Genomic DNA, 23,587 nt, shown 5'->3' on the forward strand with positions numbered 1-23,587 from the left:
CCTCAAAGCTCAATATCCTGCATCCACAAAAATTCACTGCAGCCTATGTAATGTTTGAATTTATTCCAGTCTATCTTGCAAATACATGTTTGTACTGCAATGTCATGCATAAACACAAACTATTAGATCCTTAAGATCAAACCTATGTCAAAATTGTTTCATTATTTTGGTCCATTGGAGTGTGGTAGGCCATCAAAGGCTGCTACTAGAAACTCAGAATATTACATGAAATTGCTTGCTTGGCCAAAAATGGGTAAATGATGTCATTTGGTAAAAAACATTAAAAACTACAATTTTCATGTGTTGACTTTAGAATGAAAGCAATTTTACCTAAATTGCATGATATAGTACTGTCAGTAACAAGGAATCAAAAAAGGTGGTTATAATGGGTTTCAATTGGCCACAAATGGCCACGATAGAACCCAGAGGAACTATTTAGTGTATAGTGAATATTATTGACATTATTAAGGAGCTGATGTTGAAAATTAAAAAATCTGACAAAAATACACACCTTTGGGAAGTTTCATTCCACTGGCATTAACAGAACAAAAATGGTTGAAAAGCGAAAAGCAAAGTGGCCACAAATGGCCAGGATAGGATTCAGAATTTATGGACTTGTTTTACACCAAGACTGAGAATCTTCATCAACACTTGCCCTCGTCCTGTGATATGGTCAAATGTATCTGCATTTTTTGTCCTTCTCAGCTGTCATCCTCTCTGTCCAATTTTGAACTTCCCACAATAACTCAGCCATCTTCCATAATTACAAACTTAAAGTCGTCATCGTGTAAACTTGATCCACTGCCGACAATTCTGGTCAAACTCTCATTCCCGTCTCTTGCCCCACTGATTGCTAATATCGTACACTCCTCTCTTATATCTGGTTCTGTTCCTTCTTCCCTTAAAACTGCAATAATAACTCCCATACTAAAAAAGAACGGTTCAGATCCCTCCAATCTAAATAATTTCAGGCCAATTTCAAATCTCCCTTTCTTAGCAAAAATTCTTGAAAAGATAGTGGCTGCACAGGTTCATCGTCATCTCACTGGAAATAACTTGTACGAACAGTTTCAGTCCGGCTTCCGTTCATGTCACAGCACAGAAACATCTCTAGTAAAAATCACCAATGATCTTCTGCTTGCAGCTGACTCTGGACTCATCTCCATCTTCATTCTCGACCTTACAGCAGCTTTTGACACTATCTCCCACCGCATCTTTCTTCACAGATTAGCATCTATTGGCATCAATGGTACAGCACTCGCCTGGTTTACCTCTTATCTCTCTGGCTGCTCACAGTTTGTTCAGTTACTCCCTCACAGATCAGCATCTACTCCAGTTAATTCTGGTGAACCCCAAGGCTCTGTCCTGGGTCCTTTACTTTTTATCATCTATCTCCTACCCCTAGGTAATATTTTTAGGAAGCATAACATCCAGTTTCACTGCTACGCAGATGACACCCAGCTCTACTCTTCGTCCCTCATTCACACCACACAGTACCGCCATACTTGTCAATGCTCTCGTCACATCTCATCTGGATTGCTGTAATTCTCTTCTCTATGGTTTACCTCATAAATCATCCATAAACTGCAGTTGGTTCAAAATACAGCTGCTCGTATTATTTCCAGAACTAGATCCACTGAACATATAACACCAGTTCTTAAACAGCTCCATTGGCTCCCAGTTCACCTCCGTGTCAAGATCCTGCTTCTCACTTTCAAAGCGCTTCATAACCTCGCTCCTCCATATCTATCCGATCTTCTCCACACATCCTCGCCCCTTCGTACACTCCGCTCTTCCTCAGCTTCCCTTCTGTCAGTTCCACCTGCTCGCCTGACTACCATGGGACTCAGAGCCTTTAGTTGTTCTGCCCCGAGACTTTGGATGCACTCCCACTTGCTCTCCGGACCACACACTGTCTCACCACTTTTAAATCACTACTCAAAACCCATCTGTTTAGAATTGCATACACCTGATCTGTCTTAGGCCATTTTTACCTGCTCAGTTTTTATATTTGCTTTTATACTTTTATGACTGTTTATGTCTAAATTTTATCTGCCATGTTTGCTATATATACATTTTTCTTATGTTTTTTATGGTATTGTTTACGTGCTACTGTGAGGTGACCTTGGGGGTCTGAAAGGCGCCTATAAATAAAATCTATTATTATTTATTGTTATCCGGTTGTTCAGTCTGACGTCACTAGCCGTGTCTGGGCCTAAACTCCGCTGCAGGTCCATATATCAAACGATCACTATGGCATTACTGAGAGTTGAAAAACTGTCTAAAGTCTTTCATATTTAATAAAATGATCAGCGTTCTGCTCTACCAGGTGTAACAATTGAGTTTAACATCCAGGCATCCATGAAAACGGAATTTATGACATTTAACGGAGTTAGAAGTTAGCAGGAAGTTAGCTCGCTAGCTTCTATCTAAATACAATATAGCATGTCCTGACTGCGGGGTTTTGGAAACAAATTAAAACGTACAGCTCTGTTATCACTTCCAACATAAATGAAGACAGAAAACTAAACAGCAGTGACGTTTGTAGGGTTACTGAAGTTTGGCTAGCTGGTATATAATGATGTGCTACGTGACCGCTAGCGACACAGCTATGTTAGCATAATATAAACAAGCTAACTTTTTTCCCACTCGATAAAAGTTAACGTGAGTGTTCTCGGTGGTCAGGAACAAATGTAATCGCATGGCAGGATGCTGTAAAAGGACCAAACTTCAGCCAGGAGAACAACTGAGATAATCCATCCACAATACGAGGTTAGTCATTCATATACTGCTGCATGGGCTGGGCTGTAGCTACATCCTAAGGGTTTAAAAACTGAGCTTAAATAAATGATTAGCGGTAATAAAAGCCGAGGGAGGTCAACAGGGATCACTGACTGTTTTAGGAGCTTTTTGAGATCAAATAGAAGAAAATACAAAACATTAAACATGTTAACAACACAAAAGCCATATTAAACGCAGACTACTTTAGGTCCGGAAGTAGGATTCGTCGTGTCATCCCTGAACAACCGGATAGTTTCTTTCAGTGTTTTGGAATTTTGGTTTCTTTACAAAATAAATTCAGGTGAAACTACATTTTCATGGAGCAGCAGTTTTCTGTCACGCTTGTTTCAGACAAGCTGCCGAGCTGTGAACCAAAGACTGAACAGACTGGGTCACTGCAAATCTGTGTGATGGAAATACCTATTTATTGATTATATCACATATGTGTTTATTGCACACGGTCGTGAGACAGTTGGAGACATCCGGGCACCGTTTATCGGGTTAAACAGATGGTGGAGCCTTTTGTTCTTGGCACCTTGGGGGGGACCAGCGTAGCAGCGCCCTGCTGAAGGCCCACTCGCTCTCATCCACACCAGAATAAAGGTGTCGATTACAGCTGACTGTGTCTGTGGACTTTGTTAATTAAACTTCCGCCACACCTGCACGTTTCACGATCAAAGCCCTGTTTAAAAAAAATGAAAGGATTTTGGTGATATTCCTTTTTTATTATGATTATCCACAAATACTTCAAAGCTCAAACTAACATTCACTGCATCCTTCTAACAAGCATAGATCTGTGTGTGTAACCTATTTATTTAGACTGAAGCTACATGCAATGTTTGCTAGCATTTAATTGGAGGAACAAGTGGATCTCTTTCTTTTATCTGGATTCATTCACCCTAACACGTGTGACCAGAGGCCTGGATTTTGGCTTATCCCAGTAACTTCAGTGTAAACTCAGACGAGCAGACTAGGCATGAAATCACCGCCTACTGACCAATCAATTCTCAGAAATAGCGCCACCTGGAAAATCTCTCTGCAGGAAGGTTTGATAGGCTTTTCAGTTGCATCTAAAGTCTTTGTGTTTCCATGATAAGCAAGCGAGTGTGAGATCCTGCATTCAAGGTGGAAGGCCAAAGCGGGCCAGCAGAGAGGCGAGTGTGAGAGCCTGAGACCAGGCTGGAGGGCTGGCATAGATCAGGAGGGAGGCAAGTATGAGAGTGCAGAAAGGCTAGAGAGAGAGGAGGGCCTGCGAGAAGGTTGCAGGGCCTCTGGAGACCGGGATGGTGAATGGATAGCATAAAGAGATGCAGCAGCAGATCTCAGAGAATGACTCGGCCTCTGTGTGGAAAAGTTTTAGGAATATTACAAACTACAAGCCTAAAACCCCCCACTCCACTGATGACTGGCTCTTGGCCAACACCCTCAACGACTTCTACTGTCGTTTTGACGAGCCATCAGGCAGCCTTCACACCTCCAACGGCCCCAACAATAGAGACACTTTGGACACCCATTCCCCCACCTCCCCCCCCTCCATAGAGCCATCACCACCTTCAAACTGTTCACCTGCAACACCCGCCCCCTCACCCCACACAAAAGAGGATTTCACACCACCTCCTCCCACCACAACTCTTCATATTCATGAAGCAGATGTGAGGAAGCAGTTTAAGAGTCTGAATGCTCGGAAAGCTCCCGGCCCAGACGGTGTGTCTCCTGCCACCCTCAGACACTGTGCAAACGAGCTGGCCCCAGTGTTTTCTGGCATCTTCAACTCCTCACTGCAGGCATGTCATGTGCCTGCCTGCTTCAAGTCCTCTACCATAATCCCTGTCCCCAAGAAACCTAGGATCACTGGACTAAATGACTACAGACCCGTGGCTCTGACATCTGTGGTCATGAAGTCATTTGAGCGCCTAGTTCTCTCCCATCTCAAGACCCTCACGGCCCCCCTCCTGGACCCCCTGCAGTTTGCATATAGAGCCAACAGGTCTGTAGACGACGCCATCAACATGGCCCTACACTTCATCCTGCAGCATCTGGACTCCCCAGGAACCTACGCCAGGATCCTGTTTGTGGACTTCAGCTCTGCCTTCAACACCATCCTTCCAGACCATCTCCGAGACAAGCTTTCCCAGATGAATGTGCCTGATCCCATCTGCCGGTGGATCACTGACTTCCTGACGGACAGGAAGCAGCACGTGAGGCTGGGAAAGAATGTCTCGGACTCCCGGACCATCAGCACCGGCTCCCCTCAGGGCTGTGTTCTTTCTCCTCTGCTCTTCTCCCTGTACACCAACTGCTGCACCTCCACCCACCAGTCTGTCAAGCTAATCAAGTTTGCAGATGACACCACCGTCATTGGGCTCATCTCGGACGGGGACGAGTCTGCCTACAGGAGAGAGGTTGAACGTCTGGTGTCTTGGTGCAGCCACAACAACCTGGTGCTGAATGCCCAGAAGACAGTGGAGATTGTTGTGGACTTCAGGAAGCACACAGCCCCACTCCCCCCCATCATCCTGACTGACACCCCCATCACCTCTGTGGACTCATTCCGCTTCCTGGGTACCACCATCACCCAGGACCTGAAGTGGGAGCCCACCATCACCTCCGTCATCAAGAAAGCCCAGCAGAGGATGTACTTCCTGAGGCAGCTGAAGAAATTCAACCTGCCAACACGGACGATGATGCAATTCTACACTGCAATCATCGAGTCCATCCTCACCTCCTCCATCACCGTGTGGTACGCTGGAGCCACTATCAGGGACAAACAGAGACTGCAGCGTGTTGTGCGCTCTGCTGAGAAGGTGATTGGCTGCAGACTCCCATCTCTGCAGGACCTGTACACCTCCAGGACACTGCGGCGTGCAGCCCGGATCTCAGCTGACCCTTCTCACCCTGGACACAGTCTGTTTGACCTGCTCCCCTCAGGCAGGAGGCTCCGGTCCATTCGCACCAGAACCTCTCGCCATAAGAACAGTTTCTTCCCCTCTGCTGTTGGACACATGAACAATAACCACATGATTGTCCCCGCCACTAACATATGACCCTACGCTGTGTAACTGCATCATTTCATGTTTGGCACTGATCACCACCTGCACTCATGTATATATCTTTCTACGTAGCACTCATAATTCTTATTCTCATGTATATATCTCATGTATATCTCATGCACATATCTTTCTTTCTACATAGCACTTTAATTCTTATTGTCTGCACTGAAGCACCGCAGCAATTTCCTAATGTTGTAAACCTCAACATCTGGCAATAAACCCATTCTGATTTCTGATTTCTGATTTCTGATGCAGCTCAGAGGATGAAGCACTTGTTAACAGGAGCACAAATGTGACTTAAAACAGACGAGACTTTGATAACACCATCTTGAATGCCAGCTTTATGTTGACTTACCCTGACTTTAAGATTTGAGTGCCTTAGGAACAGGAAAAGCAGAAACCATACGTAGAAGAAGAGAAAACACAGAAACAGGATGGACTGCGGGTCAGCGGTCCATTTGTGGAAAAGAGGAGCTGAAAACACCAAAGGCACACATTTCCTGCCTATATATTTCTTTAGTGATGAGCTTTGAAATGTGGCCATGGAACATTATGAACAGAAATAGAAGCTTGCAGGTTCTAATTGAAAGCCTATCCTAAATTGGATCTTGAATTCGGGACAGGTGATATGGTGACAGCCAGAATTTGCCAAGGGGAGGATTTAGCCCTCAAAAAATGTCACTCATCCAAGCAATCTGAGTATGAACGACTGGAAAAGGGGCTACAAGGGATCACTAAGGGTTTTGTCTTAGGCAGCAGTTGTCCTTCTCTCCTGGACGGCCTGGAGCTTTCGTTGGGTGCCCTCCCAGCTGGGATAACTGCATTTACTTGATGTGATATTCTTCTGCTTCACTGGGCGCTACATCTGGTGACACCCAGTTTGTGCTTCTGTGGATGTGTCAAGCTGATCCATATGCACTGGTTTACAGTACATCATCAATGTCCCCCCTTACTCACCATCTGCATATGATTGATCGTGAAACTGACCTCCCAGCCCATTGTTCCTTCAGTGGGCTGGTTTCAGTCACTGTGCAAATGTCCTGTTTATAAGGTTGAAACCTGCAGTCAGCTGAGACTGAAGACGTCACCTGATGAGTGAAAACGCGACGCCCTGATGAACTGAATCAACCTTTGGAACATGGATGACTGAGCATGCATCAAGATGGAAAGCACATCACAGCAATTAAAATTCTGAAATGACCTCTTAACTATTACTGACTCCGGGAAATCTGCTGCTTTAGTACTTTTAGACCTCGGTTCTGCTTTTGATATCATATATTATGGTGTCCTTATCTCCTGGCTGTAGGACTTAGTGGGCATCAGAGGGACTGCACTGGAATGGTTTCAATCTGATTTTACTAATCACCTTTGGCTCTGCTTTTAAAGCTCTCCTCACTGAGGACAGGTAGCTAACAGGTGACCAGTTTGTCACACAACCATTCACACTCATGGGAAATTTAGACTCACCAATTACCTAACTACTAATGGCATGTCTTCAGACTGTGGGAAGAAGCTAGCTACCAAAAGGAGGACCTACACAAACACGGGAAGAACATGCAAACTCCAGGCAGATGACGGATTTGAACCTAGGACCTTCATTCTGCGAGGTAACAGTGCTACTCGCCATGGCACAGGGTTAGCCTAAAGCACCAATAAAAACTCAAAACTGAAATTTGTGCTGCTATTTTCTGTGCTGTCTAAGTTCAACTCAATTCAATTTTATGTATATAGTCACAACAACAGTTGCCTCAAGGTGCTTTGTATTGTAAGGTTGACCCTACAATAATACATACAGAGAAAACGCAACAATCATATGACCCCCTATGAGCAGCACTTTGGCGACAGTGGGAAGGAAAAACTCCCTTTTAACAGGAAGAAACCTCCAGCAGAACCAGGCTCAGGGAGGGGCGGGGCCATCTGCTGTGATTGGTTGGGGTGAGAGAAGGAAGACGGGATAAAGACATGCTGTGGAAGAGAGACAGAGGTTAATAACAGATATGATTCAATGCAGAGAGGTCTGTTAACACACAGTGAGTGAAGAAGAAACACCCAGTGCATCATGGGAATCCCCGGCAGCCTACACCTATTGCAGCATAACTAAGGGAGGATTCAGGGTCACCTGGTCCAGCCCTAACTATATGCTTTAGCAAAAAGGAAAGTTTGAAGCCTAATCTTGAAAGTAGAGATAGTGTCTTGAAACCTTGATGAAGCTAAAAGTTAAATATCACAGTCTCAAGAGTGAATGATAGAAGTTACCAAATCAGAATTTTCTGCAGGCTTTCAAACCTGCACTGGTACTAATATAGCACTCCATTTAAATACTCAGAGTTCTTTCTACTACAGGTCACATACATCCAAGCATACACACTCATGCTTCAGTATTTTGCCCAGGAATACTTTGACACAGAGACAGGAGGAGCTGGAGATCGATCGACCATCCTTCCGATTGGTAGGCAAGCTGCAGTATCTTCGCAAGAACCTTCTTTTCAGCACAAACATTATAGGACTCACCCCCTCCACCCGATGGTAAGGCCCAGCAGAGTTCTCCAGGTCCAAAAGGACACCATTGAGAGACCATGTGAAGGTAAGATCCATAGCTGCATCATGGGAGGCATGGCACTGGAGCGTCACATTCTCGCCCTGATTTATGTCGGCATTAGAAGGGGCCAGCGTGATCTTGGTGGCATCTGTGAGGGGGTAAATAGTTCTGATTAGCAAGACCTTGTCCAAATGTCTGAAGATACCAAAATAAAAAATAAACAAGTCTGACAGTTTGGAAAATGTATTCATAGATGTTCTTGTGTACCATTCAAATGCTTTCTTGTTTTCTTCAGTCAGCGGTGCAACATGTCCTGGCCTTACAGAGGGCGTTTTTTAAATCGACAAACAAACTCGTTTTTTCCAGGATAAATGAAGAACTTCTAAATAAATGAGACACCATTTCCTCTCCAGCTTATCTGGAGGGGTAATGTTGGGTTTGATTATTATTTGGGATTAATATAATTAAAAATCTTTTACTGATTGAATAATTATGTAGAAACCTGCAGAAATATCAGTGAAAATGTAAGAATGTGTGGGGCAGATGTAGACATGATAACTGGTACCAGCAGCTTCTCCCCACCAGATTGAACCGGTTAGATAGACAGATGCACGTTCACATGTAAAACTCTGCCAGGGGGTCACTCTCTTTTGGGAAGACTGAGTGTTTTACGCCTGTGGTTTTCTAAACAGACCAGTTCCATGTACATGATACTTTTTAATTATTCAATGCTTTAATAAATAGTAATCAAAAGAAGAAGTGTTTTACTGGTGATTCGTCAGGGTGGATAAACAAACATGTTAACAGCTATCTGCCTTAAGGTGTGCATTTAAGGTCACCAGGTCAAATAATTCTGATTGGAGGCTTTCTTTTTCGGAGGAGCCGCAGTAGTGAACACAAGACAATCAACCACTGTGGGACTAGAGCAGCGGTCCCCAACCCCCGGTTCTCGGACCGGTACCGGTCCGTGAGTCGTTTGGTACCGGGCCGCGGTACCGAGGCTCAGGTGTGAAATGTCTGGTTTTCAGGGTTTTTATCGGTTTTCAGCGTTATTTTGTTATCGTTTTTATCGTTAACTCGGTTTTCCTGGGTCTTTTCACGTGTGTTATGAATAAATCTTCTTTTTTTCGGTACCGGTACTGGTTTTATTTTGTTGTATTTATCTGCGACACCTTAAAGGCCGGTCCGTGAAAATATTGTCGGGCATAAACCGGTCCGTAGCGCAAAAAAGGTTGGGGACCACTGGACTAGAGGACTCATATCCTTTCATTACAGGGACACTGGTGTTCCAGCAGTCTCCAGTTCACGTACACTTTTTTGAATTGGTGGGTTGATCTGTGGCTCCTCCAGTCTCCATGCCAAAACTAAGTTTGATTAAGACAGTGAACCCTGAGTTCCTCCTTTTGCATTCATCAGAGTCTGAATGTTATATATTGTCTCGTTCATGCTTGATACAGTCGAAGGTTCAGGACCACTCAGTTCTATTAATTTACGAGAATGCGTTTTCAAACATAATTACATTTCAATGAAATAATTAATTCATGGACGTGTGTCAGAAGAGAACACAAGCAATCCAAAGTGCACAGTTAAGCTTATCTCGACTTTGAGATGATTATAGCGACTAGCAATAGGAACAAAGGCTTCAACTCACTGACATGTGGCATGAGGTTGTTTGTTACTTATGGCTGAGTTGTTGAGTTGTGTACCTCTCACAGACAGGTGTCCAGTGCTGTTGGCTTTGCCGAGGTAGTTTTCAGCAAAGCAGGTGTACTTTCCTTCATCTGCTCTGCTGATGTTATAAATCCACAAGATGCCATCTGGAGTTACTGCTATTCTGAGAAAAGACACAGTACAATATAACCCTTAATTTAATCTAAAACATTGTATGTGTTTGTACATGGAAAACTTAACTTATTCCAAGTTGTCTACGGAGCTTAGAAAGAAAGAAAGACAGCGACTGGACTTCTTAAAGGTTCGTGAAGACATTTCTTTCCTCGCCTAAGAGGTGTGTTCAGTGCTAAAACCAAATGTTTAAGAGTCCCAGGTATTTAAACTCTAGAGGGGTTGACCCTTTAGTCGATACTATTTATCATTTACCTCATCACATGAGCCAAGCTGTCATTTCCACCAGAGGTTTCAGGTGAAACCACTGTGAGCCCTTCTCCCACCATGTGACCTACTTAAGTCACCTAACGCAACAGTCAGTACGAGACTTATCAGTCTTTTAAGTGTTGTGGATGTTATACATGGTTATGCTGAGGATATGTCGGCCAGTTTCTACTGGAAATGCCTTTTGTTAGTGAGGAATTTGCATTTGCACTGTTACATTTTTATATTTTTACTGAAGAAAACAGCTGCTTGTTTCAGTGAAAATACATTGATGGTTTTTTTTGCACTAATAAAGTTGTGGAGTTGTAAAGTATTTTGTCTCACGTCAATTATGTTGTCAGTTATATCGTTATCGCAAATTTCCAAATATATATCGTGATAAATATTTTTGGCCATACTGCCCTGCCGTACGCTCAAATTAAACTTTTCTTTGCTCAAATTAATTTTCTCCCCAAAATGCAATGTTTGTATACAGGCACAAACATAACATTGGTTTATTTTGAGTGTTTTTCTTCTTCATGGGAGGCACATACATTGTTCCATATGCTGAAGTTGAATGCTTTTTGGCAAGTGCTGTTGTGCAATACATATAAACGTCAGAGAGCTGATATTTGACCTCACTGAGATGTTGAGTTCTAGTTTTGTACTCGCCAATGAGGAGTACATTCTTTGGGAATTAGAGTATAACATGCTAACATGCTCATTATGAACAATGATCATAATGCACGATGCGATGTGCTGCACAGTTAAGCATTATAGCGGAACGTGATTACTCGTTTTTTTTAAATGCCTTTGTTATTATATTTTGACATTGTCCATTAAATTGTTCTTAGTATTTCTTAGTTTCAGACTCAAATGTTTTTCCTCATTTAGTCAACTAAGAAATTGGTCACCAGGAACATCCAACCTGGTAATGACCCACGCCTTTTTTCACACCTTGGCTCATGTAATGAGGCACATGATTAAAACAGGTCAACAACACTCTTAAGGGACAACCCCCACTAGGGCTTCAATCCCTGGGACTGGTTTTAGATTTAAAGAAGCCTCTTGGATGAATCCAGTCGGTTTCTTTCCAAGCTCTAGGGTTTAAAGTTTGTCTGCTATTATTGTAGCCAAACAACTTTGAATTCACACCATTTGCAGATGAGTTTTTGAAAGAATGACAAACTTACATATATCATTAGGTGTATAAATGTACACCACTAAAGTGAATTTTAAATCAAACAATCAATATGTAATCTACCGTACTTTTTGGACCATAAGGCGCACCGGATCATAAGGTGGACTGTCAATGAACGGGTCTGTTTTCATACATAAGGTGCACCTGATTATGAGCATTAAGCAAACAAAACAGTCAGATAAATCAAACTTTACTCAGCTCATTCTTCTTGCTTCCTCCACTTCTGTACCATTGATTCATTAATGCTGTATTCTCTCACAGCGGCTCTATTCCCATGTTGTTGCAGTATATTAATGACTAACCTCATATTGTGGATGGATTATCTCAGTTGTTCTGACTGAAGTTTGGTCCGTTTACAGCATCCTGCCATGCGATTGCATTTGTCTCTAACCATCAGGAACCTTCACGTTAACTTTTATAAGTGGAAAAGTGTTAGTGTTCGTCCTCCAGCTTCACTGTTTATGTTTATGCTAACATAGCTGTGTCGCTAGCGATCACGTAGCACATCATTATATACCAGCTAGCCCAACTTCAGTAACCCTACAAACGTCACTGCTGTTTAGTTTCCTGTCTTCATTTATGTTGGAAATGATAGCAGAGCTGTACGTTTGAATTATTTCAGAAAAATCTCAGTCAGAACATGTTTAGGTGGAAGCTAGCGAGCTAACTTCCTGCTAACGTCTAACTCTGTTATATTTAATAAATTCTGTTTTCATGGATGCCTGCATGTTAAACTTAATAGTTACACCTGGTAAAGCAGCAACACTGATGATTTTATTACAGATGGAAGAATTTAGACTGTTTTTACCTCTCAGTGTTCGTTTGACTTTAGGACCTCAAGAAGAAGGAGTTTAGGACTTGAAGCAGGCAGAGTCTGGGACCCAGATCACTCCGCGAGGCTCCTGACTACAGTAGCTGTAATGCTCCAACAATCCATCAAGCGGTGCGGCTTCGAAGCTTAGCAAAGTCATACTAAAACATTTTTGACAGATTTTTGAGCGCCGTGTAGCACATAAAATCAGTTTGAGGTCAGTAAGCACAACCAGAATTCATACATAAGGTGCGCTGTCGATCTTTGAGAAAATTAAAGGATTTTATATATATATATAATCCTTATATTGCAGAAAATACGGTAAGTGCACACTTTAAATTTAAATTCAAGGTATTTAACAAAGGTACTATATTAATTGTTATGTTATTACAGCCAATTTTGTATATTGTCTACCATCTCCAAAAACTTAAAATTAACAAAACTGTCTCTGTCTATATATTGTTTTTTAAGTATAGGTTATATATACTTGGCTACTCTGACTGGTATGATAGACTCCTTTACTTGCAACAACATCTCTCTGGACCTCGTGTTGAAAGTTCCATTAAAAATAATAATATACAAATCAATGAGTTCAGTGCTTGGAACAACAGATATTTTATCTGTGTCATTTATCATAGAATAGCATGGGAACAGGCCTCAGCTAGCTGTGAGACTGCTTTCAGTTGTTCTTGTACTATTCATGGAATAGAAGCTTACAAAAATGAAAGACCAAGCAGCCAATGTTCTTTTGCAGCCATCTGTGTGCATCACACTTTGGCCTGAGATGCTACATGAGGGTGCACAAAACAATCAGTGCTAGGATCGACTTTACTGACCATGGTAGTTGACCATACATGCTGTTTACACTGTAGTATGAACTGTAACACTGGCTTAGCTAGGGAAATACCTGCTGCTGTTGGTGAGCAACTCTGTTCCACGACTCCAGAACAGACTGGGCTTCGGGGCAGCTCGAGGGCGACAATCAATCATCACCTGTCCCCCTCTAGCTGCTGGAATAAGCTTCCTTACTGGATTCAACCGGAAGTCTGGAGCCTGAACTGAAAGGAAGAGACACACAAGGATAGGGGAACAAAAGAGAGTGGTGCATTGCTGTCAATTGTATCTCCTGTTTGTTTTAATCCAACGAAAAATTAATACGTTTTTTTACACGTAATGGCATGCTTTTATTATGTTGTCTTTAGGAATTATCAATACACCTTTTTACAGGTAAAAGTAGAATAGATTGAAGTAACAAGAGTCCTATTTATGGGCCAGTAACTAAAGAAACGGGTATCTGTGTCTATCACATAGACATAAGTGAGAATGCTGAGACAGTGACAGTCAGTGAGAAGGACTCTCGCTGGGGTCAACCCACAAAAAGTTACTGGACCAGACAATATACCTGGACGTGTGCTCAGAGCCTGTGCCAACCAGCGGACATTTTCAACATCTCCCTGAGCCAAGCTGTTGTGCCACAGTGCTTTAAAAACACCACCATCAGACCAAACTGGACCCACTACAGCTCACATACCACACAAACCGATCAATGGATCTCAGGTTGGACATACAAGATCCATCACACTGAGCACAGGAACTGTGTTCGACCCCTCCAGAGGATTGTGTGGAGCACATCGTTGGCAGCTCTCTACCCAGCCTACTGGACATTTATACCTCATGCTGCATTCATAAAGCCACTACCATCATGGCTGACCCGCATCACCACCCCCTCCAACTTTTTACTTCTCCCCCATCCAGAAGACGACTCTGCAGCATCAGGAGCAGGTTGGCGAGATTGTGCAATAGCTTTTCCCCCAAGCAGTCCAGCTCCATGCTGCCCCCCTCCACACTGGACTCTCTTCTCCACACACACTTCTTTGGACTACATAACACTTTCCTCTCACTGTCCTCTGTGCATCTTCCTTTTGTTTTGCATATTATAATTTGTATTTTTATTGTGTTGTTGTTTGCAGTGTATTGTGTTGTTTCACTTTCAATTAGTTTAAAAGGAAAAGGCTGAAAATTTAAATAGTTAAAAGTTGAAATGTAAATAGTTGGTCTTTGTATTTTATAATTTGTTTATTGCATTTTATGTGGAGTAAATAAATAAAAGTATACTTACGGTGGCCCCTACAGACAAAGCCCGTACAAACTCCGAAGCATGTGAAACCTCCAAAACGCAACAGAAGTGCTCCAGGATGCTAGGGGGCAGTGTGGAGCTTTTGTTACCGAATGGCTACACAAGCCAGGAAGTGACAACGACCGATTTGGTGTGTGGTAGTAACAGGTGAGTGCTTGTGTATAAATACACAAACAATACACATATGCTTTCAATTGTGTAATAATAATAATAATGGATTGGATTTATATAGCGCTTTTCAAGGCACCCAAAGCGCTTTACAATGCCACTATTCATTCACTCTCACATTCACACACTGGTGGAGGCAGCTACGGTTGTAGCCACAGCTGCCCTGGGGCAGACTGACAGAAGCGAGGCTGCCATATCGCGCCATCGGCCCCTCTGGCTGTAATTTAAGTGATCTTGGTAGCTCTGTTTTGGAAGTTCAGTTAACTCTAGAAATGTGTTTTGGAGTTTGTACGTGTTTTGTCTCTAGGGGCCACCGTATATATTTATATATAAACATATATAAATAAAACCACTTTTTTTTACATTAGTAATTACTTTTGTCCATAATTTTATATTGTTGTTGATAATAAATTAATTAAAGCAACAAAACAACCTGAAGAGCCGGCTGGGAGCCGAAAGAGCCGGAGCTGGAATTCCCATCACTAATTCTTACTCTATTTCTATTCAAGTACAATACTGTTGTACTTATTCGTAGTTTATCTTGTTTCTGTATAGTTGTACGTATGTATTTGAATTTCTTTCATTGTACAGTCTGCACCTTTGATATAGGAGGACGATATTTCACCCGACTGTATACTTGAGTGTATATTGTTGGGTTGACAATAAAAACTACTTGGCTCGAGAATGAAAAGTCTCTATCTACCTTGGACCCTGAGCTCAGCAGTCGAGTAGATGGTGCCATGCTTGTTTTCAGCCACACACTGGTACATGCCAGAATCCTCCAGAGCAAGGTTGATGATTCTAAGATGAACTCCATTCACCTCCACACGATCCTTGAGGTCCGAAGAAGGTAAAGAAGAGATAAAGTTACAGAAAGCACAAACCGATCTGTGACATGTGTAACAAAGCATGCTGTACAGTACTGCATTATTCAGCTCACTGTTTGCAGAAATAACTAAAGTGACAATTAAACTATTAAAGGACAAAAGCCATATTCATACACGCAGGTGTTCTTAGGTCGAATCATTAACTGAAGCACAGCTTTCCTTATTTGTCTGATTATGCTTTGGCTCCTTTTTTCACTGCTTTTAAGAGGCAGTATCCATGGTTGGGATCAAGACGAAGTCCCTAATAAATAAGGAACTTATGAAAGTTATGCCACAATGTGCTCATAGCCCTCTCCATAAACCCCATGCCCCATTTTAAGGAGTTTTCAGATTTACAATATCTCTAAGGTCTTGGAACTTCAGAATACTATTCCAGAAGGTTAATGAAGCCATTTCTGAACAACTGCAGATTTTGAGGTCAGTTCTAGAAATTGGACATAAATACAAGTTATTCTGATTTGCTGTTGTACTCAGAATCAGAATTCTTTATTAATCCCTAAGGAAATAATGTGGGTTACAGTTGCTCCTGTACAGTAACAAAAACAGACAACAAACTATTTAACAATACAATATGTTACAGATTTACAAATTTAAGAAATAGCACAATATATACAAATCACTCAATAATAAATATCAATGATTGACAGAGGTGGTTATACATAAATATCAAGAAAGTTGAGAGCAACATTAGCGAGTAAGAGAAGAGCGTGTGCAAAAAGGTGTAACTATTACAGTGTTTAAAGCCTATTAGATGGAGGAGTGGTGCAGCGATATCCTATGTCGTTCAGTGGTGCATCATGGGTAATCTCAGTCCCCCACTGAGTGTGCTCCTGTGACTGGCCAGCACGTCATGGAGTGGGTGGGAGGTGTTGTCCAGTATTGTCTTTATCTTGGACAACATCCGCCTCTCAGACACCACCCTAAGAGAGTCCAGCTCCGTCCCCACTACGTTACTGACATTACCCTATTGTAGGGTACTGTAGGTGAGGTAACTGTTGTTGTGATGATGTGCTATATAAATAAAAACTAAAAATTTAAATTGATCTGATTGAAAATCCAACCTGTCACCCACCCATGAGAGGAAATTTGTTAGGATGTAAGACCTACCATAGAACCAAGTCCGCCAGAGCTTACTTTATATTTTTACATGCTGTGGAGCCATTTTTGGGAGCATTTCAAGTTTCTATACATCAATACAACTGTTATAGCCCAGATTTTAATAATATGTATGCATTAAGTCCATAGTAACTACATTAATTACAAAAAAGTGCAATAAACTACAAAAGAATTGAAAATCGTTTTTGGTTTTTTTACATATATTTCTACTTGGAGAAATTTAAGAGGCTTATCCCTCAAAACTTTAAATACAAAAAAGTTGCAAAAATAGTTTCCCACCACAGGAAATTTATTTTGAGTGTCTTCATAGTTTTATTTTGGAGATACAGCAATTTCTATATACTGCAGGAAAAACAAAAAACAATCCTATGATGCAAATTTGCAAAGAAAACAGCATCAAAATAAACTATTTCCAGCAGTGCAATTCGAGTTCTAAGCATCCCAGCAACTATTCAGAAAAGCATAAAGTCAACCATGACTTATAAAAACACCAGTATAGGCTTTTAAGGCCTACAAGTAAAAAACTATATTTTTCACGAATGTGACGTCACTTCCGGTTTCAGGCAGGAAATGGCGGACATGTGACAGTTCGCGCTGAAGTCTGTTTCACTGTGGGAAGTGTTACGAACAGCTGATCGGATCGGCAAAGCGTGTTTCTGGAATATTATGTTTTTGTTCCTGCAAGGCTTTTTATGCAATTTTTGCAAAGCTATATGTGGAACGAAACCGTGACCGAGGACAAGCTGATGGCATCAGATGTAAGTACAACTCCTCCGGTTTCATATGCAAAACAAATTATTGCGCTAGCTCACGCGGTTCCGGTTCTACAGGGATTTAAAAATAGTTACGCAAAACAGAGCGTGCCGCTCTGACCGGCTTTAAAGGGTTAAGGAACAACACAGAAAGCACCAAGGGTTGAGGCTGCCACCAGCTGGAACTACTGGAATGCCCACAGTACCATCATGATGGGCTGAGAGGTTGTTATCAAAGAAATATCTCTCTGCTTCAAAATCGAGTCCAAAGGATAACTGTACCCACATGGTCATGTCAAATGCCTTCTTCAGAAGTTTTATGGTCAGGTGTGTGTGTGTGTGTTGTGTTACCTGTGTACTAAGTGGCTGTCCATTGCGTAGCCAGCGTACAGAGGGTCGAGGTTTTCCAGCAGCCACACAACTCCACTGAAGATCTGAGCTAATCTCCACTTCTGAGTCGGTCATCACCTGCAACCACTCTGGTTGAGCTGGACGAGAAGAAAGTCAAGAAAAAACAAATACACATGAGCTATAAAATGAACACGAGTGCATTAAAATGAAATGACACATGCTTTGCTGCACAATGAAGAACCTGTAGTCACCTTGGACATTAATGCGTCCCTGGTACGTGTCCCTTCCTTCTGAGTTGTAGGCTTCACACTCATAAATGCCCTCATCGTCAAAGGAGAGTTCAGGAAGGGTCAGGGTGGGACCCTCCACAGTGGGGCCTGCCTTGGATGGCATTAGACCATCCACCTTCCTCCACCGCACCTTTGGAACTGGACTTTAAGATGAAAAGCAAAGCGAGAGTTGAGAGATGGAAGTAAGAGGTCAATAAAATGCAGTGCAGCGATCAGAGAGTGATAATTAGGTTTGAGGTATGAGGATGTAAAAATGGCTGGACATGTATTACTACAGCTGAACCGCATCACTCTATAATATAAGACACATCAGAAGCATCACACAGCAATTTCTGCGATGGACACTTACTTTCCATAAGCAAAGCACTCTAACTGGGTGGTGTGTCCAGCCAGGGCATAGGTATCTGCCAGGAAGCGCACTTTAATGGTTGGAGCTGACTTCCTGGGATTGGCTGGAATGAAAAAGCAAATCTTCTTAGATTAGATTATCACTTAATTCTGTGCCATAACCTCTTTTTAGTGTAAAAATCCAAATCCTTTCAGTCTAAATGAGATCCTTAGTGGAAGGCTTGGGCCAGTATTCCATGGGCTGACCAGCAGGGTTACTGATGAGAAGGAGAAAGTCAGCAGCTGTCTCTGAGTCGACTTTGCTTCAGCCTTTAGTAAACTGATAACAGGCAAGCTAATGCCACAACTTAAAACTGGACGTTGCACTGGGCTATCAGTGAACAACAACACCCTGTTATCCTATGTTTTTAGAATCATTGATGCTCAACTACAGACAGCGGAACAACTATACGTTAGGATGCTAAGAGACGAGTGATGCAGCTGTAGGTCTTTCATACCATCAGGGACTACCGTGAGCTGGTTGGCCTTGCTGAATGTGCTCTTCGTGCTAACTTCCATGTTGATCGTTGTGAAGCAGAAGTAGTTTGCTGTGTCATTAGGTTCAGCTTTGGCCAGGTACAGATTCCCCGTGACCTGTGACACAAACCAGCGCCCATCATCCTTCCTGATGAAGTTGGGAAACTCGTTGAGAAACCAGCGGTAAGACAGCGCTAGAGAAGAAAAGAATCGCCGTCAGTCACTTTAGTCGTTTCATTCTGTCAGCGCTTAGATTTCACTGTAAAAAGTCACAATCATGACAGTCACAATGTATCAGTGAGAGATTTCATTTCATATTTACTGTCATATTCTGCCCCTCTGACCTGTTAATCACCTTCTGGCCCTGGGCACTAGTGGTGAAGTGGCTAGCTGCAGCACGACTCTTTTTTTCTTAGTCAAGGAAAATGATGCAAAAGAAAAAACTAATGTTCCAGCCACACACAGGACTATTCTGTGGCTCTCTGACAATATATATAATAAATTATCATTTTCAAGAACAATGAAACAGAGAGGTACCTGGGTAATGTGGAGGAGGTTGGCAGGCCAAGAACGTTCCTTGACCTTCAATTATTGTTTGAGGACTTCTGCCATCTGGAGGGAAGTCATGGAGGTCTGGAACAAGCAAATGCAGACAAATAAGTAATAAATGCTGAAAAAAACAGAGAAAAGTCCTAAAACCAGCGAGCTCTGATCCAGAAGCAGACAAAGAATGTAAACTCGTGTTTTTGTCTGGTGCCTTTTCTGCCATGTTTTTAAAGCCGGCAGCTCAAACAAGTAAAATGACTGAAAGGTCTTTATTACTTACAACCAAACTTGAGGTTGGCTGCTCTGCTAATGATGGTGCCACAGCGGTTGATAGCTAGACACTGGTAAGAGCCTGTATCCCGGATGGGGTCGGGGCTGCTTATCACCAGGGTACCAGCCACCAGGGAGTATCGGTCCAAATTCAATGGAACCGCAGTCCCATTCACAAGCCACCTGCATGATAAATGGAAATAATCATTTGATTCAGGCTTTTTTTTATCCTGCAGTATAAAAAAAATAATTCAAATTTTATGGTAGTTTCATTTTAATGGAGTGAAAAAGAAACATTTGACTTTAAAGATCCAAACTGATTTGGATGTCACTGAGTTAAAAAATTCCAGCTCTCACAGATTAGCTGTGTGCCCATGGAGCAGTCACAGATATGGCTGGGCAGGTTTAGCTAACAACTGAGTTTGTTCAGCCTGAGATGCTGCAACTCTGGCTTCCTGTTGCAGATAAAAAGTTCACTTCAACTTTGAGTCAGTCACTGGGGTCTGTGATACTAACATACTCACGGCCAGCTTTTCTCAAACAAACCCCAAGTTTCTCTCTAACTCCTCCCATCCTGCTGACTGACTCTCCGATCCATGTCCTCACTCATAAAGGAGTGGACACATTTCCAGAAGGACTTGACCTTAGCAGCTAAAGAAGGGCAGGAGACTGATGCTGTCCAGTGGAGCGAGTGATTTATTCACCATTTTGTGACCAAACAATATTTACAAAACTTAATAAGAAACTCAACTCCATAGTTAACTCAGTTCAAATAAACATAACTGAACTTAATTCAATGGAAATGAAGGTGAAAATGTAAACAGCTACACTGACCTGGTTCTTTTCTGCTTAAATGGTCCACTTAAACAATCTCACCCTGGACTACTCCATTAGATAGGTAAGACAAACATTTCTGGACTCAGACACCATACGTATTACAACAAATCTATTTCTCTATAAACACAGTCTAAAATCAGTTTTATTAAATTACAAAGGTTCTCCTGCTTCTTCACCTGGTGTCTTCCTGTGACCTCAGATTAACCAGGAAGCTATAAATACAGTAAAACTACATTTCCTGCTTTTGTTCCTGGCACACTGGTAGGTAAGGTGAGTTCAAACTAAACCAATTAACAGTTGAAATGAAAAAAAAAACATGTTAACTTAACAAACCTGTCAGAATCGATTTAAACCAAGATTTTACATGATATAATCTGTAAAAGTGGAAAACATAACCAAACTCGGCCAAATGAAGCTTTCTGAAGTATTGAAGCACGTTTTCATTACTCGAAGCTTTTAAACACAGTCCTCTCTGGTTGACATCTGGTGGCCAAAGATATGAAGAGCAGCTTGAATCCACAAAATAAAACCAACTGCTTCATTATGACTGCTCACGCTGCAGAGTGGAGTTCTGTTTGACACTGGGCCACCGCTGTGCTGCTTTGAACATGTTTTTGTTTGTTTATTTATTTAATAAATTATTGTGATCAATAAAGTTCCCTTGTTCAAACATGCACCATGATGTGGTCTTTCTTTACTTCTGACTTCTTGATGTTGGCAAATACAATAAGTGAAAAATACATATAATAATGTACAACACATTATTGAGTATGCTTCTGCTGTGAGGTCCTGCCTCCATGCACTAATCGCTGGACAGCTGGACAGGTATGTTTATAAATAATATTATATTAGGCCAATTTTCTTACACATATTTTTGACCTGGGGGTAGATTGATTGTGAACTGGAAAGAGATCATGCATATGTACTTGCAAATTAAAGACATGATCCATTTAAGGAAACCCTTTTAAATTTTTATTTAAAAAGAGAATTTGTTCCTTCGTGTGATGGCTGAGATGATTTCTCCTTTGAAGAAAATCCTCTCACACAGAAACTGTAGAAATGCAGGTGTACGGTCTTCCTGGGTCCCACAGACTATCAGCCAGAAAACATTTTGAGATTATTTTTAAAATAAAATATATTTTATTACATTAAATAAAAAGAGTCAAATGGATGTGTTTCTAAAGTTATTTAATGATATTAAATAACGTTTCACGTTTTCAGAAAAAATAAACACGCACTAAACAAAAACAAACAACAAGAACACAAAGCTGGAAAACCCAACCAAAACTGACCAAAATCAACTCTAAATACTCCCACGCGACAGAACCTCCTCGCTTCCTCGCTGGCTCCAAATCTCTCAATACAATAATCAGTGGTTTGCTGTCTCTCACCATCAAAACACTCCATGAATCCCGCGAATGATTCACTTCCCTATAAACCACCGAAGCAGTTAGGTTCTAAATGAAGCTTCGGACGTCACTGATCACGTGACTCTGGCCAAACAAATCAAGTCTCCACACAGTGCTTCTTTTTGACACACACAGCGTCAGCTTCAAGCGGGCCACCACTAATGTTTGATATTACAGAATACATATGAGATATGGCTAAATCAAAACAAGAATGTTAACTAAGAATATAGACAAGTGGTGTTCTCACCCACTTGGTTTACATTAGTTGGCTATTCTGTGATTTTCCAGTCGCTCAGTTATCAATATAAAAGGACAGAAACACAACAATGTGTCTAACGACTGGATCTTGGAGAAAATGTAAATATTAGAGTCAGAATGAGGACTTAACACCTGAAAACATATTAAAAGTATTAAAACTAATAACTGAAATTCAGAGTCTGAGTCTGGCCTCAGCGGGCTGATCCACCCAAAGATATCATAGGTTCTGTAAGAGATCGGCTACTGTGTCCAAGTCTATTTGCACGGTAGGATGAATCCAATGAGGAACACATTTCAAATCACAGATTCAGCATGATCAGTCAATGCTGACACCTGTGTAACCCATATTTAAGTATGGCTTGGATAAAATGTACCAAAACATAAAAAAAGACTATCAATCTTAGCAGTCACACTCGGTTTATAGTGAATGAGCCACAGGTTCAGCAGTGAAAGAGTTAAGAGTTCTGAAGTAAACGTGGGTTGCTCTTAGCCAATGAGCTGCTGCGACGTGGTGCAGTGCCCCGCACGCCATCTACGGCTGAGAGAGCGCAGGTTTGTCCTCCTCTCTCACGAATACCCCATGAGCACGCTAGCGAGGAAAAAGAGACGGAGATTAACTGAAACGAGGTACGGGGAAAAGTGATATAAACGGAAGAGTTAGCACTTGCTGCTTATGAAAAATTGTTTTATTGCATGTGTATTGGTAAGACGAGTAACTAGTTTGGTTCCTTTTACATTGTTAGGTCGGGGAAGGTCGAGAATTAGACAACGCCATTTCATCGTTCCTGCGCCATCTCGCGCTCCTGCGCCATTCTTTTTTGAGATCGGTGAGCATTTTAATTGTTTATTGTTTATCTGCACTTTTCATGAGTTCATTGTAAGCAAAATTTTCTAGTATTTATTAGGAAATTGTTTACAATGTTTTGCGAAAAACTTTATTTTACTTATTGAAAAAAAAAGCTTTTGAAACTGTTGCACAGATTGTGTGTTTATTTTCAATTTGTAACATGGGTAACGTTACAAATAGTACATCTTAAGTGATAGCAAGTTGTGATCTGTGATTATATGGGAACTTAATGTCCTATGACACTGTCGTGGACAGGTCAGATTTTTTCCTTTGTGTCCTTCCTATCGATGCATTGCAACGGATCCTGTAATCGATGGCGAGCCAACCCCGTTGACGGACCAATTGACTTTGTTCTGTGCTGCACAGCAGAGTGTGGTAGGCCAGC

General features: G+C 41.8%; 1 protein-coding gene across 2 annotated transcripts in view; it reads right to left on the reverse strand.

Moving 5' to 3' along the window:
• cntn2 (contactin 2) overlaps window positions 1-23,587 on the reverse strand; it is a 96,661-nt gene that overhangs the window by 31,973 nt on the left and 41,101 nt on the right. For both annotated transcript variants that reach the window (XM_080890330.1, XM_080890329.1), the window contains exons 4-13: window positions 19,862-20,034; window positions 19,573-19,668; window positions 19,017-19,229; window positions 18,521-18,623; window positions 18,133-18,314; window positions 17,882-18,018; window positions 15,479-15,608; window positions 13,378-13,528; window positions 10,077-10,204; window positions 8,343-8,518 (exon numbers count right to left, since the gene is read on the reverse strand). In XM_080890330.1, the coding sequence (XP_080746456.1) occupies window positions 8,343-8,518; window positions 10,077-10,204; window positions 13,378-13,528; window positions 15,479-15,608; window positions 17,882-18,018; window positions 18,133-18,314; window positions 18,521-18,623; window positions 19,017-19,229; window positions 19,573-19,668; window positions 19,862-20,034 (1,489 nt within the window). The remainder of the gene's footprint in view (window positions 1-8,342; window positions 8,519-10,076; window positions 10,205-13,377; window positions 13,529-15,478; window positions 15,609-17,881; window positions 18,019-18,132; window positions 18,315-18,520; window positions 18,624-19,016; window positions 19,230-19,572; window positions 19,669-19,861; window positions 20,035-23,587) is intronic.

This window comes from Rhamphochromis sp. 'chilingali' (genome assembly GCF_963969265.1).
Source record: "Rhamphochromis sp. 'chilingali' genome assembly, chromosome: 9".
Taxonomy (NCBI): Eukaryota; Metazoa; Chordata; class Actinopteri; order Cichliformes; family Cichlidae; genus Rhamphochromis; species Rhamphochromis sp. 'chilingali'.